The sequence below is a fragment of the Diabrotica undecimpunctata genome, chromosome 6 (genome assembly GCF_040954645.1).
Source record: "Diabrotica undecimpunctata isolate CICGRU chromosome 6, icDiaUnde3, whole genome shotgun sequence".
Lineage (NCBI taxonomy): Eukaryota > Metazoa > Arthropoda > Insecta > Coleoptera > Chrysomelidae > Diabrotica > Diabrotica undecimpunctata.
The window spans coordinates 144,659,308-144,677,266 of record NC_092808.1 but is presented as its reverse complement, the minus strand read 5'-3'; the positions used below and the strand labels follow the sequence as shown (position 1 = coordinate 144,677,266).

At 34.9% G+C, this 17,959-nt stretch overlaps 1 protein-coding gene across 3 annotated transcripts in view; it reads right to left on the bottom strand.

The window, feature by feature from the left end:
• The window catches only part of LOC140444032 (protein kinase shaggy-like), a 59,203-nt gene that overhangs the window by 18,183 nt on the left and 23,061 nt on the right, over nucleotides 1–17,959 (bottom strand). For all 3 annotated transcript variants that reach the window (XM_072535618.1, XM_072535620.1, XM_072535619.1), the window contains 3 exons: nucleotides 15,137–15,247; nucleotides 5,636–6,067; nucleotides 349–535 (listed from right to left, as the gene is read on the bottom strand). In XM_072535618.1, coding sequence (XP_072391719.1) covers nucleotides 349–535; nucleotides 5,636–6,067; nucleotides 15,137–15,247 — 730 coding nt within the window. The remainder of the gene's footprint in view (nucleotides 1–348; nucleotides 536–5,635; nucleotides 6,068–15,136; nucleotides 15,248–17,959) is intronic.

Genomic DNA, 17,959 nt, shown 5'->3' with positions numbered 1-17,959 from the left:
CCAAGCGTAAAATCCAAAATAGGATTTATGACATTCCAATTCTGTTCGCAACTCCGATTCAACTTCAGCTCTAGGTCAACATCATCTACATTACAGGTCACAATATTTATTTTGAAAACCCCATAGAGATTGAAAAACGACCGAACATGATGGCCTTCGATATAGAGACCTCTCCTAAAGGAAACATCGTCCGCCCTACCTACCAGTTCAATTCTCGCCGCCAAAATCGACGTAGTTTAACCCGGAAGCGTAATTTTTCTCGGAGAGAAAGAGATAGATAATAGTTACGAACTTGTTATAGTAGATAACATGGTTTTTGTTATCGGTAATGTCTTACGTACAACTTACCGTGTTCAGTAAAATTAAACAAAGGGGGTAGGTCATTTCCATTAGGCAGGCGAGTATTTGGTTCTCTCAATTCGTTGAAGAAATTATGCGCACAAGCCTGAAGAGGAGTAATTCGTGATGAGGGTGTGTATTCTAGTAGCTTTGATACCAGATCAATGGCTTCTGGTGGAGTTCGTGCTCTAAATACCTAAAAATGTAATATGGTTAAAAATAATTAAACAATGTCTACAGCTTTTTGTGGGTTTCTACAAAACGAAGTAAAACAATAAATTACAAAGTCTAAGAAGAGAATCAGTGTGAATAAATTTAATTGGTAGTGACTGATCATTAACGTGTAAACAGTTTTTAATACAAATATTTAGAATTTCGATTGCTGTAAAGCAAGAACATGCCTCATTACTATGGTATACGTTTATCAATGGTATTTGCTATAGTTGCCAACTTTACTGGTGATGTCTAGTTTATGTCATCCCAAGTAAATGCGGCTTCACTAACCATGTATGGTTAAGAAACATGTCTCTCTCTCCGAATCTGTCGTCAAGACACTACCTGATGAATCGCAATAAAGGCGAAACATATCGTAGTGTGAGCGAACAGCAGATCTTTAGAGACAGACATAATATACCACCCTCCATAAAAAGAATTACAGAAATTTATTTCTGGAAGATAAGTATATGTATTTCCTACCATGTTCTTTGATATTTACGAGTTGTATATTTATCATTATATTTTGTAAGATAAGTAAGCTCATCAATAAAGAGTTTTCTTGTTCAAAAACGTTCGAGAACGTCGTGGTCGATTGGGCCTTGAAGATTTTTGAACTGATAAACTAAAGCGCATAAAAATTTGCCAATCAAGCGCAAAGCTGCTTTAAATAATTTGATATTTTAAATGTCTATGTAATAGAATACTCTTTTTCTAACTATAATACATTTTTAAATAACTGTACGCTGTATATTCTAAATTAATTTATGGTTGTAGATAAAATACAGTATATGTATTTATTTTATTTCAATAATACCGCTTATTAAACTATGTTAAATACCCTTTCTCTGTCCATAGATCATATCATTATCATATATCAAACAGTTCTTCGTGCTATGCTAATTGTTATACGACTTTTCTAATACAGAATATATAAACTTTTTTTACCTGAGACTCGAAATACAAAACCAACCTAAAAACGTAATACAGTATGCAACTCACAATACAATCTCTATTCTGTAATTTTCATAAAAATATTACGCATATAGCTGTGTATAGTAATGCACGTTCATTGAAGACTATGTATAGTAGTGATCGTTCAGATAAGATTCATGTTGAGCAGTGATCAATCAGATGATATCTATATCAAGTAAGATACGTTAGTAGTGATCAATCATAGGAGTTTAGTGTGTAGAGGTCAGAACCTTGTCCAATTATGATTATTCGTATATTGTAACGATCGGTCAGAGAAAATTATATATTGGATGATGTTGGTTTGGTCACATTTAAAGAATGGTATACGTTCCTATTCGTTTTATTTCCAGATAGAGAGAGAGGCTTTATTTAGATGAGTTCTATTTTTTATATTCATTACCCCATCCTCGTTAATTTAACACTTTTATCGTTAAAATCGAACAACTATCACATAAGATGCAATATAGTGTCGTATTAGCATTGTCTTTTTAGCTGTTTTTATCTTAACATATTCGTTACCCCTCCCCTTTCAATTAATGTGTTACATGTAGAAATCTGACCAATAGAAACGGAGATATGTTGTAATGACGTTTCGGCAATGTCTTTGTGTCTGTTTTTTTATCTTGATGTATTCATTATCGTCTCACCTCTCGTTTGAAGCCTCATACGTTGTAATCGGATCAATAGCATAAGAGAAAGACAAGTTTCTGAAATTAAGAGGAGTAGCGTTTGGAAAGTGTTTGAGATTTAGAATTTAAATTCAAAAAAGAAAATAATAGGTTACTTTCATGAGAAAAGAGTAGTGTGGTACACAAAAGAATTAAATTTTTGAGAGACTATACTGGACTTAAATCTGAAAATGCAACATTCGTATACTTAGATGAGACATGGATATTTGCAAAGGGTGGAATTAAAATAATTTGGCAAAACGACAGCATAAAATCAATAAAACACACAGATAGCGAAGGCAAACGACACGCAGATTTGATTTTTTTTCAAAATCAAAATATGCTGATTACCATGAAAACATGAATGCAGATATGTTTGTTAAATGGCTTGAGGAGAAACTGTTACCTAGTCTGAGTGAACCATCAGTTATAGTTTTATATAATGCACCTTACCATTCGGAGATTTTGGAGAAACAACCAAAACAGTCGTGGAACGTACCGAGCATAAAAAATTGGTTAGTTAAAAATAATATCAATTTTCCGGAATACGCCTTCAAATCAGATTTACTGGAAATTTCGAAACGTAATGAAAGACCAACAGTTTATATAGTTGACCAAATTGTATCAAGTTATGGACATCAAGTACTACGGTTACCGCCGTATCACTTCCAGTTTAATCCCATCGAACACATCTGAGGTATATGTAAAACGTATTATGATAATCACGTTGGATGCAGTGCATACAGTGACGATGCAGTTAGGGAAATGTGGCATTAAAACTGCAACTCCAGAAATATGGGCCAAAACTGTAAATAAATGTGAAAAATTAATAGAGGAGTATAATCCAGAGACTATAGATTTACTTAATGATAGCGATAGTGAATTTAGTGACGATGATGATGATTTATAAATTTAAATAATCAGGAAGTACACTATTATGTTATTTACAAAATAATTGTACAGCATGTTAACCATTATATTTATACATTCATTATTAGCCAAATAAACAATAATATTTAAAATTTCATTTGAATTTTTGCTCCTCATTTTATCCAAATTAACTCTAACTGATAATACAGGTAAAAATATTCTAAACAAAGTAAGTAATTAAAAAGATTATGAAGAACACCAGTGCAGTTTACCGTGCCTTTTACGACAACGAAAGGTTTTCTGCGAATTCCATTAATCGTTTAGAGGTGTAAGTTGGTTGAATGTACTGTAAGGCGTCAAGCTACACAAGCTAAAAGTAGCAGGTATTTTAACAGTTTTTGCAAGTATTCCAATGTGTTGACCAGATCAGTATCATTCGGATATCTAATATTCTCTATACTGTAGCATTAAGATTAACACCTTGTTGTCTTCCATAAATGGTTGATGCATTATATAATAGACATTGAGCGAATTAAGTATTGCAGATAACGGAAACTGTATCTTAATACCCTAATTATAACACCTTAATTAAGTGTCATAATTGCAAAATATTAATTTCGAAAAGATTATTGTTTCGATATTTAAAAGTATTATACTGGCAAACCTGTCTATAGTATAGTTTCAAAATTGTAGGCACTAAATTACTAATTAAGGCACTAATCAAGACCATCTAAAGGTCTGGTAAGATTTTAAGTTAGAAACCGTCGACAAGCCTTTATTGAAGGATTGTCAGCGAGTTTGAAAACACCAGCGGGCAAAGGACGTAGACTCATTCTAACACACAGGCATTGATTCTGATTTTTTGGAGAACGGTTTGTTACTCATCGAATCCAAGAAAACCAATGACTCATGAAGAAATTTTTAAAGATTTTATTAAACCTTAAACCAAATTCTGTTGTCACTGCTGGTTATGAAGTGAACGCCAAGACTCTTCCACTGTTCCTTTCTACTGATTCTTGTTTTATTAGATACTTTAAAAAGTCCGTTGTTCTATGTTTATTGGACTGTATGTGAATTATTAATATAGAAGTTGATAAATTATCTCTAATCACAACCTGGCAAGACTGTTGTCCCTAAAACTTAATTATCTTTTCTCAGAATTTAGTGCCTAGAATTTTTGTATTATATTATAGCGTTATCTGGTGACTTCATTCTGAACTTAACCTAAAAACGCTATTCAGCCACTACCCCGTGTTATGTATTACCTGTCAAGTAAAAAACTAAATATTTTTATAAAACTGAAGTACTTTTTAAAATAACGAATAAATAAAAAAACATATACAGTGACATCAAATATACAAGTGGATCGAAGACTAGATAGTTCTGTTATTACATAGACATTTAAATTAATTCATGCTTTTTGAAAATTCTTTAGTTTATTAGTTTAAAAGTCTTCTACTTCTGCTGAAGATGACAAAATGAGAAGGAATCGACGAAGATGAACCGGTTATGATGGGATGTTCGTGACCTAATGGCAACACATAACATTTTCGATTATGGAAAGAAAGCACAATGCAATAGGAGATTAGTAAAAGTGAAGGCCGTCCACACTTGGACTTACACGTATTTTTTGTTGATTTGTGCTGTCAAACGGCATCGACATTCTCGTCAACATAAACTGCAAAAAACAGATGTAAGTCGTTAATGATAGGTCCCTTTGGTCGCTGGCTTCTTAAAAGTCGTATACGAACCCAGTATTTTGAAGGGGCAAATGCCACATTAATTATTTTAGTAACCAAATTAATAAAAACACAGCTGATAGACTTTATTGTTATTATTATTATTTTTGGAAGCCATTTGTTGGTATAACTGCTAGTACTGCAGTAAATTGGCTTAATGTACATCTTCAATTCGTGTACACCTTCTCAATCAGGTTTTATTATTAACGACTACTTACGTAGCCGGGACCGATGGCTTTACATGCCCTCCGAAGCACGGTGGCGGATTAGTTAAATTAGAAATTGAAAGATTTCTAGCGCCTGTGCCTCGCGCCATCCACTTTGGTAAACAAGTGCCATAGCCTCTCAGCTACTAACGCCACTACACTTTATGACACTCGTTTTAATAAACGATTTGTTCCATATAGGTATCTTCGCAATTTTTAATGATCTTAGTAAATGTTAGTTACTAAAGTATACATGAGACGATGAGTCTTTATACTGCACAGAATAAATATCGGAATAATTAAAACAAATGTTTGATTTTTATTCACCTAGTTTCAGGGTTTAGATCACTTCACTAAACTTTTCACTGCATTATTATAGTGAACAGTGTAATCAACAAAGTAAATAGTGTAGTGAAGGGATCTGGAGGCTCAGGAGATTGATACCTCGAAAGCCCTGATGAAGACTTCATAACGGAAGTCGAAAGCTCGGTATAGTGAGTTTGATATTTTTTATAAAAATAATAATCTCAGCTTTAGGTTTAATTATTCTAATAGCGGAAACCTTTCCGAACATATATATTCAACACTTTAAGTAATAAAAGAAAACAAATAACCATGTAATTACCTGTTGCCAAGGATGTGACTTGATTTGAGGAAACTTGAATTCCGTGTAGTTGGGATTCATCTCTTTAATCTGCTCTTTGGTAGGTGTGCCCAACACCTTAATAATTTCTACCAATTGGTCTACGCCCGAATCTCCCGGGAATATCGGCTGACCAAGAAGGAGTTCGGCCAAAACGCACCCAGCGCTCCATACGTCGATTTTTGTCGTGTAATCGATCGCTCCGAATATTAACTCTGGTGCTCTGTAATATCGACTGCAAATGTATGAAACGTTCGGTTCGCCTTTGACGAGATGTTTTGCACTTCCAAAATCACATAATTTTAAAACTCCAGTTTCTGGATCTAACAACAAGTTTTGCGGTTTTATGTCCCTATGGCATATCCCTAAAGAGTGAATGTATGCTAGTGACCGAAACAACTGGTACATGTATAACTGAAACAAAAAGTTTTATTGAAACATTTTTATATTTTAAGAAACTTAGTAAAACATTTATATTTTTCCGCACTGTCATTTTCCTTAGTTTTAGTAACAATTAATTATATAGAGCCATTGTAATGCGTGTAAAAAAAGCCAACGTCACATTTCATCTAATTTTCGTTCATTTTACTAAATTTTGTAAAAAAAACCCAGTAGAGCAGTATAATTCTTATCTAAACTCAAGTATCTGTTTTCCGTTATGGCTTTTGTTTGCAATCAATCCCTTCAAACAAGCCGCAATGATCCATTTAAAGGTTTTAATGTTTTGCCGTCACAGTACCGAAAAATCTCCCGTTAGATCAAAATTCTGTTTACTTCGACCATCCAGAAAACGCTAAGTAACGGTATCATCTATTTAAATATTTTTCTATAAAAAGGCATACCTTTTCAATTCTTTCTTATTTTCCATTTTGTATCAAGATGTGAACGACGAATCTACGTGTGTTCCATACCCCTTTTAGGGTAAGATTACTTTTTGGTAGCCATTTTTTTAGTTCGTATTTTCTCATCTAGTTGGGGTCCTAATTTGGAGAATAGTTTATTCGCCGCATCTAAGTTTATCCTAGTTTGAAAACCATCATTGTCCAAGTTTATCTTCGGACGGACGCCACTTTTATCGTAGTTTATCCTAGTTGGTCCTAATTCTAGTTTGGAGACCACAATTTATTCAAGATTCGGCTGGTGCCGAAGGCTATCATCCAGATAATCTGATTCACAGATTATTTAAATTATTGTGAGTACATTCTTCTAATATTCTAAGCCAAGAAAAGTGAAGTTACTTTCAACTTACGTGATATTTAAAATCTATTATTACAAACAGTGGATATTATTTAATTTTGATTAATATTTTTGTACGGTCTCTATTTTAAACATGTTTAAATCGAAATGGATTAACTAAACAGTACATTTTTTGTTCTTTTTTCGTATTTAACTAAAATTTCTCATTTAATTGCATGCTTTTTATTTTATACTGACATAATTAATCCATTCCAAAGAAGACTTAGATTAGTTAAGACCGTCTTCATGTTTTTTATGGTATTTGATATTTTAAATATATATTTTGATATAGTGAATTTTATCACTTTTTATTTTTTTATATTTGCAGTTTTTTAGTTGTTTTATGAATATCTCATTTCGATTTTTTGAGATTAAAATATTTTAAAACGACGACGCCCTTTTTTGAAGAGTTATTTTCTTCACTGTTATTTTTTGTTGTTTTATGTTCATCCTTCTTGTGTTTATTGCATCTATGCACGACCCCGCCTGTAATCTACCAAGACTGAGCAACGGTAGCTTCGAGTATACAGGGTGAGTCATAACTATTGGGACATAGACTAAGGACAGGTTATTTGGAAAAAAATATGGCTATTGGGCCAAATATGCCTTAATAAAATGTTGCTGAGAAAAAAGATACAGGGTGTTAAAGTTAATTTTTGTTTTTCGTTTTTTGCTAATAGTTTCCCTGAATATTTATAAATTGCTATCAAAATTGGCACAGAGGCATAATCTTAGACAAGAAATAGTATTTTATTTACAATTCCACTATCAAATACCAAACTAATAAACAAAGTTGCAACTAACGTAAGGTTTCCGTTTTGACGATAAATCAAAACTAAACACACTTTAGCTTAAAAGAACTTACAAAAACTCAAACTAAATGTTCTACATGGTCTCCTCCGATTTCTATGCCTTTTCTAATTCTTTTTATAACGGATTTTCGGACGTTAAAAAAAATATTATTCTGTCCCCTTATAATATTAGCTGCATTTTGTATGTATCTCCAAAGTTCTTCTCGTGTATTAATTTCATTGGCATAAACTAAGGACTTCATATGTCCCCAAAAATAAAAATCTAGCGTGTTGTACTCAGGACTTCTTGGTGGCCATAGAAAATCACTGCCTCTGCCAATCCATCGTTGAGGAAATACGTCATTAAGATGATTTCTAACAGCTAATGAAAAATGAGGTGACGCTCTATCCTGCATAAACCACATTTTTCTTCTTACATCCAGTAACAGATCATCTAAAATATCACTAAGAGTATTTTCCGAAAAGAATAAATAAGAATCTCCATTTAAATTCGGAGGAAGAACATAAGGCCCTAGTAGTTGGTCGCCTATAATGCCACACCAAATATTCAATTTAAACTCACGCTGAAAATGTCTAGCTTTAATAGCATGCGGGTTTTCTTCTTCCCAATAATGACTATTTCGCCAATTAAAAACCCCTCGTCTGGTAAAAGTTGCTTCGTCGGTGAACATAATATTCTTAATAAAGTGTCTGTCATTGCGATGTCTATTCAGAATACGTTGGCAAAACTGTAACCGTCGTGGAAGATCTGTTGGAAGTAAATTTTGAACAGGAGTGAAGTGAAAAGGATGGAGGTTCTCTTTTTTTTTAGAATTCTAACAATAGACGACTGACTTACTGTTGCTGCTGATAGATGTCGTGAACTTATTTCAGGATTTTCATCTACTCGAACCAAAAGTTCATCTTCTTGATTAGGTGTGATTTGTTTCGGTCGACCACCCCAATTTTTAGTGTGAAATGACCCAATTTCACCTAAACTACGATATAATCTTGCAAAAGTTTTGTGATTTGGTTGCCTTCTGTTTGCGTATAACATTCCATACCTTCTGGCTGCCGAGCGACCGCAAAAATTTTCTTGTGCGTATACGCAAATCATATCTCGCATTTCTTCATTAGTAAAATTATTGTGACGAGGCATTTCAATCAAAAAAAGTAATGATTACTTTTAAAAAATGCAACATTACACTACACTGTCACATCAAAAATAATTTACTCTGAACAAATGACATTTACCAACAACAATTATCTGACAGTCCAAAGCATACTTTTCATAAATGAAATAATATTTGAAATCCTTGTTTAAGACTCTAAGCAGTTCGACTGCGTTTTTATCGAAAACGGTTGAAATTATCATGTTTAAACAAAAGTATCAATTTTACGTAAAAATGATGTTTACGTCATATTTTCTAATAAAAATTTCAGAAAAAGTTTAGACTCAATTTGATCATTAGGAATGATCCACGTTGCGCCCTCTATGACAAAACGTAAAATTGTAAATAAAATACTATTTCTTGTCTAAGATTATGCCTCTGTGCCAATTTTGATAGCAATTTATAAATATACAGGGAAACTATTCGCAAAAAACGAAAAACAAAAATTAACTTTAACCCCCTGTATCTTTTTTCTCAGCAACATTTTATTAAGGCATATTTGGCCCAAATATGCCTTATTTATATACCCATTTTGGTCCAAATAACATGTCCTTAGTCTATGTCCCAATAGTTATGACTCACCCTGAATAGTGTATCAGAGTTCAAAGTTTATTTCTTAGTAATCTAGTTCACTATGTATGCTACTGTGCTTAGAGTGTCGTTTCTGCTCTTTTGCCAATCCCTTATGTTTCATAGATACGAATGTTATTTTCTTCCTGGCCTCCCTATATCTTCCCTTGTAAGATTAGTTTGGGAAAATGAAATTTTGGAAAAACATCGTCTGAACACTAACACTATGACTAAGCCATCTTTTGTTCGTATGGTACGGAGATAATATGGCAATCAGTCAAATTACAATTAATTTCTTTTAAAAGTTACGGATTACTACCGATATTTACTAGCTCCAAGTTTAATATTGCAAAGAATGTCGTAATGCAGTGTAATAAAATTAGAATCTAAAATTTTTATGTATTATAAAAATTGTTACATAAAATTATGGATTTACTCGACAATCGGAAGGCACATCATTACATGTCAGAAGTTTCGAGCCAAAATTAATATTCTATTCATTAAAAAGGAATAAATTACCAACATGTTAATGTAGACTCATTAAATCATGTTATGGTTACAGAAATTGATATTTTATGTGCTTTAAAGTGTTTGGCCTAAAGGTATAAATCTTTTCTCGAGTAAATAATGTTTTAAGAGATCTTTAAGAGATTCTAAAGTAGAGAATGGAAAACTATCTGGTATAGATATTGTATAGATTTATTTGTCTCGGTTTTACAGTCTTGGGTTTGTGATATTTGACACTTATTCTCATTTTACCTAATTGGAATAATTTAAAAAACTTTTTAAGGCCGTAGTTTTCAAAACCCCCCGAGGTTTAATTTATTAATGTTTGTATTTTGAGAACGATTATCGAAGTTAAAATTACTGAAACGTCAATAAACTTATTTTAACCTTCAATGGTGGCTTATTCCCATTAAAATAGTGATTCCCCGGGGGTCGCGAAATTATTTTCAAAAAAAGAAACTTTTTTACATGGATGCTTATTTCATAGCAAATAAAAACTTAACGCCCCAATTATCATTATTAGAAAAGTTTATTTAAAATCCTTTATAAAAGATATATAATTTAAAATCCGTTTCGGGTTACATTACAGAACGTTTTCGGACTAAAAAGCCCATCATCAGTGTTTTGTTACCTGGAATAGGTATTTCCACTTAAATTAAAGCAAACGTAAAGGAAAAAATTTTGACTAAGGTTAAAAAAGAAATGTGGGTAACCTAGGTTTACCTGGGAAAAAACCCATTAGATGGTATAAAATTTAATGTGTTGGGGTGTAGAGCTAGTTCGCGTCCGTAGTAGAATACTACACGTGCACTGTGGGTAACGCTAAATACTGGCGGTCAGATAATCTCAGGCTCTCCTGACCAGAGACATATTGCAAGCAATGTCGTTAAATGTTATCAGAAGGCAAATTAACAATAATACAAATGGCTCTTACACGACTAGAAAACTCGGACCTATGATCCGAATTTGTTACTTAAATGTAGAAAGCATAAGCTATTCAACCAGTACTTATCAAAATTTCTAAAAGATAACGACATCGATCTGGTCGCTCTACAGGAAACACACTGCGGAACGGAAGAAAAACTGCGAAAAAGGGGAAAAATACCTGGCTTCGAACTACTGGGTCCACGTACCATCGATCATACGGCACAGCAACGTACGTTAAACAAAACATAGATAACGCCGTCCTTGTTTCCACGTGTACTAATGATGAAATTAATAATGTTGTAAAAATCGGAAACATCACCGTTACTAACACCTACAAATCAATAGCTGTATCCTGGCCAGCTCAAGTCGTCCACACACATCCGCACCCGTCAATATACGTGGGTGACTACAACAGTCACTATGAACAGTGGAAATATAAACAGCAATGGAAATGTACTAGTAAAATGGGCGTAGGACGAATATTTATCACTTAAGTTTTATGATAAAGACCAACCTACATTCATGTCAGCAGCACGGAAGAAGGAGACAATCTTAATCTGTGTTTTGTCCCTGCTAATAAAAACGGGCAACCTCTAGCAGTCTCTCGAAAAGTAATGGACGACTTCCCACACAGCGCACCGCCTAGTGATCATAGAGACAGGAACCTAAATTCTTATAATCACATCCATCCCTTGCCCGCGGTGGAATCTAAAGAAAGCTATGTGGGGTAGGTTTTCTGCGGAACTGGACAAGACTCTAGGCTGGATACCCCCTACCATCAGAAATTACAAAAGATTCGTTGGAGCAGTAATAAGCACAGCCAAAAAGCATATACCAAGAGGATATCGAAAAGAATACATTCCTGGTTGGTCCCATAACAGCGAAGAACTGTACTAAAATTTCCTTGAAAGCGGCGATCAAGAATTAACCGATGAACTGCTCCATAGCTTAGATGCAGCGAGACAACAAAAATGGACGAAAACTGTAGAAAGTCTTAATTTTCAAACATCAAGTAGGCAAGCATGGACAGTACTAAGAAATTAGGAAGCGGAACTCCCATAATAAGGAACAAAACAACAATTAACCCAAACACTATTGCCTCACATAGGGCCCCGAAAGACAAGAAACACACAATCAAGGTAAAACGAGAGCTCAAAACTTTAAAATTCCAATCTACAGAAACCGAATACTCCCGCCCTTTCACTTGCGAAGAAGTCAATACAATTGACAATGTTCATCCCGAATTCTTAATTAACAGCAGCAAATATGCGAGAGAATGGATGGCCCACTTTTTACAGACATGAACTCAAACGCTCGAAGGTCACTGCCATATTAAATCCAGAGAAACCAAATGATAACAACCCTAAGAACTACAGACCAATAGCCCTACTATTGGCGACGTTCAAGCTACTAGAACCACTTCTCTACAACAGAATTAGTCCAAAGCTACTTGAATCAATACCGGTTGATCAGGCAGGATTCCGACCGAAAAGAAGCTCCGCAGATCAGGTTCTTTCACTTACCACATTTATTGAGGCAGAGTTCCAGAGAAAACTTAAAACTGTAGCCGAATTCATAGACCTAACAGCAGCCTACGATAGAGTTTGGAGAGAAGGCAATCTCATGTAAATCCACCGCTCGAATAATCAAGGGCACGCTAGCCGACCGAACGATTTAAGTAGTCATGGGAACCGACATCAGCACCCCAAGAAAACTGAAGAATGGACTGCCTCAGGGATCTGTCCTAGCTCTTACACACAGTGGGAAAGTATTTCCGTACATGGAGGCTCCAACCAAACGCTACCGAAACAGAGGTTTCCAGTTTCCACCTAAATAACAAGCCTGCAGGAAGAACTCTTAACATCCAATTCGGAAACACCACACTCGCCTACAATGAAACACGAAAGTACCTTGGGGTGACTCTTGACAGAACCCCATCTTTCAAGGAACATCTGTCAAAAACAGCGGAAAAACTTAAATTCAGAAACAACATCATCCAGAAGCTGTGCGGCACAATATGGGGAGTATCGGCTTCCACCTTGCGATCATCTGTCCTGGGCCTTGTCTTCTCAACCGTGGAATACTGCTCTTCAGCCTGGCTTAACAGCCCACATATACACAAAGTAGATGTCCAATTGAATGAGAATGATTGCTGGTGTTATCAAATCCACCCCTACGCAATGGCTCCCACTACTGTCACATATTAAGGCATACACTTAAACTAGAATAAAAACAAAACAAGAAAAATAAGGAAATGGAGAGAAACAGTAAAAAAAATCCAAGCTTAGTTTTAATGTCAATGTAATTCCATATTTTAATTTGAATTTAAAAAATCTTGTTGGGAAAACATTCAATGGAGACACCTGACAAATGGACTTCATCACAACAATGATTTTCCAACATTTGAAACGTAGAACTGTCAATAAAGACCGATATATACTTTTATAGAATAAATAAATAATGATATGACTGACGTACAGGAGCGATTTAATAGAAAACAAAAGTGTGTAGCAGTTTCTATTGATTGATATATAATTATTACTTACGATCCAACACGCACAAAAAATGTTTTGGTACAAATTAGCTCTGTTTTGAAATAAACTTAAATGTATTGGTTATGATAGGATCTTTGAATTGTTTACTTGTTAACGTCTCTTATTGCGTTTTGTTATAATTTGAAAGATATTTAACTGTCCGAGAGTTTGTTTCCGAGAGTAAACTACAGGGACCACTTTATTAGAGATGCACCTGTCGGAAGCCTAGGCGATGCAAAGCCATCAGGATGGATGAAAAAACAACATTTTGTGAAATTTGTCAAGCATTTTCTGTTTCACACAGGATTGTTTAAGGAGCGCCCTATACTTTTGCTGCGCGACAACTTTGAATCTCACCGTTCTCTCAAGGCCTTAGATATTTTTAAGGAAAACGGAGTAACAGTTTTTTCTTTTCCTCCGCACTGCTCGCATAAATTGCAGCCACTAGATAGAGTGTTCACGGATCCCTAGAGATATACTTTAATAATTTACTTATGGATAACTGGATGGTGAACAATTCAGGTAAGGCATTTTTCATATATGACGTTCCTGGCATTGTAAATCTGAGTCTTCCGCCAGCTGCTACGCTAACCAATATAATGGATCGGTTCAGTAAAACAGGGATGTGTCATCTGAATGAGAGTATCTTCAGAAAGAGTGACTTCTTGTCATCATATGTTACAGACAGGCCTACACCAGCAAATGAAGAAGAAACCGCTACCGAAAACAACAGAAACATTTTAACAGTCTAGACAGCTAAAATCATGAAGAATCCACCGAAAATTCTAGAATATTTCCCAGATGTCAACGACAATTTGACTGCAAAAACAGTCGCAGAGAAAAATAAAACCTGCAAGATCGATATTGCTTTCCCCTGCAGAAATGGCCGTTTCCAAAACCAAATCTTCGACAAAATTCGAGAAAATCATGGAACAAGAGACAAACTGCTATTTTAACCCACACTTCGATAGAAGACGCTCTCATGGAACAAAGGCAGAACGCGAAAGAAAAGAAAGATATACATTAAAGAACAACATGCAACCAAAACAAAGACATCAAAAACACGATTAGAGACGGTCGAAAATTTCTTTTCGGGAGGAGAGCCCGATTCCATCTACGTCTGCAGCTCATCATGACCCTAAATCCTCGGAATCTGAGGGTAAAATTGAGTGCTTAGTATGTGAAGAACACTATCGTGATGACTGGGTGCAATGCACCCATTGCAACAGATAAGCTCACATCAAAAGCACGAACAAAAGTAATATCACTTTTTTCATATGCATCAATTGTGATTCAGATGATGATTTGTGAGTTTCGTTTTTAATTGTTGGATTTATTTAATGCCACTGGTCAAAATAAATGTGAAAAATTAAATCTTCATTTGTTTTGGATTGTGTCACTATTATTACCCTTATGATATCACTAAGACAATATTGACTCAATTAACCCCAGGCTGTTAGTCAACTAAACCCGCACCCGGGGTTACTTGACTTATTTGGCAAGGCAGTCAAAATTTACTTGAAACTTTTTTTCTACGGAGAACTCGAATTAATTAAAAATGTATGTACAATACCTAAAGGAGTATAGAAACAGCTGACATACTGAATTTAACAATATGAAAAAAATAATTCAGTAAAAATTAATTATTGAAAAAATAAGTCAACACACCTCGGTCTCCCCTATTTCTAATAAGTAATATAAGGCATATTTTGGTAAATAAATAATAAAATAAAAGTATATCTTTACCTTGATGAAGCTAATGGGTATAGTTTGCTTCGATTTGCTGTAGTGTCGTGCGACTTTATATACCGTCTCAGGGATGTATTCCAAAACCAAATTCAGGTACACCTCGTCTTTCTACAATGAAATTCAATTATTATATAACCTGAAATCATACGAATTTCATATTTAATGGACAACAAAATCAAAACGTCAACCAGGAAACTTTTTTTTCAAATTTTTTTTCCAAAAATATCTATAAGCTGAAATAATTACTATGATGGACACTTCTTTATGACTACTGAGCATTGTAACGTTATAAACATCACATCTTTATTAATTTATATTTAACTAATTATTTTATTTTAATTTTTTTATTAATTTATTAATTCCTTTGCCTTCAGTTTCGGTTTTACTATTTTTTCTTTAAAAAAGTAGTTGGCGCCCTCTTTCTCTTTCTTTCCGGTAGAATAAATATTCGCCTTCTCTCTCCCTGTCTGATAGACTAAATATTCTGTTCTATGTTGACAGAAGAGCTAATTCCATCATAGGCATACGTCCTATGTCATCTGTGCTAACTTCATTGCAGTCACTTCCTACTTTCTGTCAATCACCTTTTCTAACGTAGTGGGAATATAATTTTTTGCCTGTTTCTGAAATTTATAAAAGAAGGTAGGAATTATTATAAGCTTCAATTTATGGTCTGCAGAATTCTCTTGGGTTTATTGGCTGTATAGAAGATTTATTTGATTTATGGGATATTTCTGAATGTTTTATGGAATAACTGCAGCTGCCAGGAGGACCTAATCACCTAATTGGGAGGCCACACATATTAAGAAGCAAGCAGCCCATCGATGCCACAAGTATCATTTAAATTTATTTAATGTAAAGCATTGGCAGGGTTGTTTTTTGCTACTTAAATATTGTTTTTTTATTTTTAATAAATATGATTAGTTAAATAATTGTTTTATTTGCTATCAACTAAGGGTTCATGGTTTAATTCATACACTCGAGATCATAAATCCGGGTCACCTTGAAAATCACCGATATTTCATTTTTAACGAGCTTTATCGTAAATAATAATAACACAAATATAAACTAATGCATGTTTCTGAGAATTTTTGTCGGTTTAGCGGTTTCCTTTGCAATAAAGAATTCCAATAGTGCCGATTTCGCGGAAAAGTGCACACTTCCCAAAATGAACGGTACCTGTAACTGCTGCTTGTTTTAAATGTCTCATGTGTGCTTCGACTTTCTGTTCAAACGCAACGAACAAACGTTTATTATTGCCACCATTAGTGTTTATTAGTGCCATTATTAGTGTTTATTTTTTGTCAAAAATACACTTGATTGTTGCGCTTGTGAAAGACGGTCACACTCAACGGCAAGTCGCAAGAACTGTTGGCGTAAGTCTTTCTACGGTTCAACGAGTGCTTCAACGCTTTCAGGAGAAGGGTTTGCTATCCAGACGACCTGGCTCTGGACGAAAAAGAACGACCACGGTACGAGATGACTGTTTTCTTGTGTTTCAGGCTTTACGAAACCGGACCTCAACTGCGATTATGCATCGAAATCGTCCACAGGAAGTACGAAATCGCAATGTTAGCGTTGCAACAGTCAGGAAAAGACTTAGTTCTTTTGGACTATCTTCTCGAGTAATGGCTACAGGACTTCCACTTCGCCTGGCGCATCGAGTTGCACGACTAGCTTTTGCTCGACAATACGCGCATTGGGGAACTAACGATGGGGGCAAAGAGTTATTCTCAGATGAATCCCGTTTCAGCCTAACTGGATCCGATGGACGTGTAAGAGTTTGGAGGAGAACCGGTGAATGATTTTCACAAGCTTGCATTGCTCCAAGTATGCCATTTGGTGGAGGCTCGGTCATGGCTTGGGGAGGTGTATCTTCCGACTTCCGCACAGAATTACCCTTCATCGAAAATGGGTCCTTAACTATACGAAGGGACATTACGTAGATTCTGAAAGAACATGTTATGCATACCATGGCAAGGCTTGGAGACAAAGTCGTTTTTATGCAGAACAACGCGCGAACGCACGTTGCTAGGATCAGTATGCAATACTTGGACGAGGTTGGAATTACGAGGTTACCCTGGCCAGCTAGGTCTCCGGACCTGAATCCCATCGAACATCTTTTGGACGATTTGAAAAAACGTAGTCAACCCCTAACATCTCATCCTAACAACGCACAGGAGCTTAAGGATCTGTTAGTGAGAGAGTGGAATAACATACCACAACATGTAATCCGGAGAAAAATTGAGAGTATGCCCCGTCAGAGGGGTTATTAGAGCAAGTGGAGGCAATACACGATATTAGTCATTAAAATTTCACTGACATTTTACCACGTTCTGTATTTTCTATTTTTTTCGTATGTCTGTTTTATCAACAATTTGGTTTGTTTTCTGCTTTTTCAATAAAAACAATAAAAAACCGTTTTTTTTCTTTCAAAACAAACATTGATGACAAATAAAAAATACGTTAGCCTAAAAAAGGTTATTACTGCACCAGAGGCAAAAATATTCAAGAAACTTGAAATTTTCAAGGTGATCCGGATTTTATGATCGCGAGTGTAGTTTAAGACAAGACGAATTCACACTTGAGAGACTGAGCTAGGCAAAGCATAGACGATAAGCTCCCATGGTTGATTGAGGTATTATTTTTATAATAGTATTTCAATTCTCTTTGGTAGTCTTATCGTTACACAGTCTTGCCCCACGTTGGGCGCCCAAAAAATAATTATATATCGTAATTATATAATTCGTGCCCCACATTGTGCGATATATATTTTTTGATATTTTTTTATAGGCGTTTAAAATTTTCAAACGCTAAAAT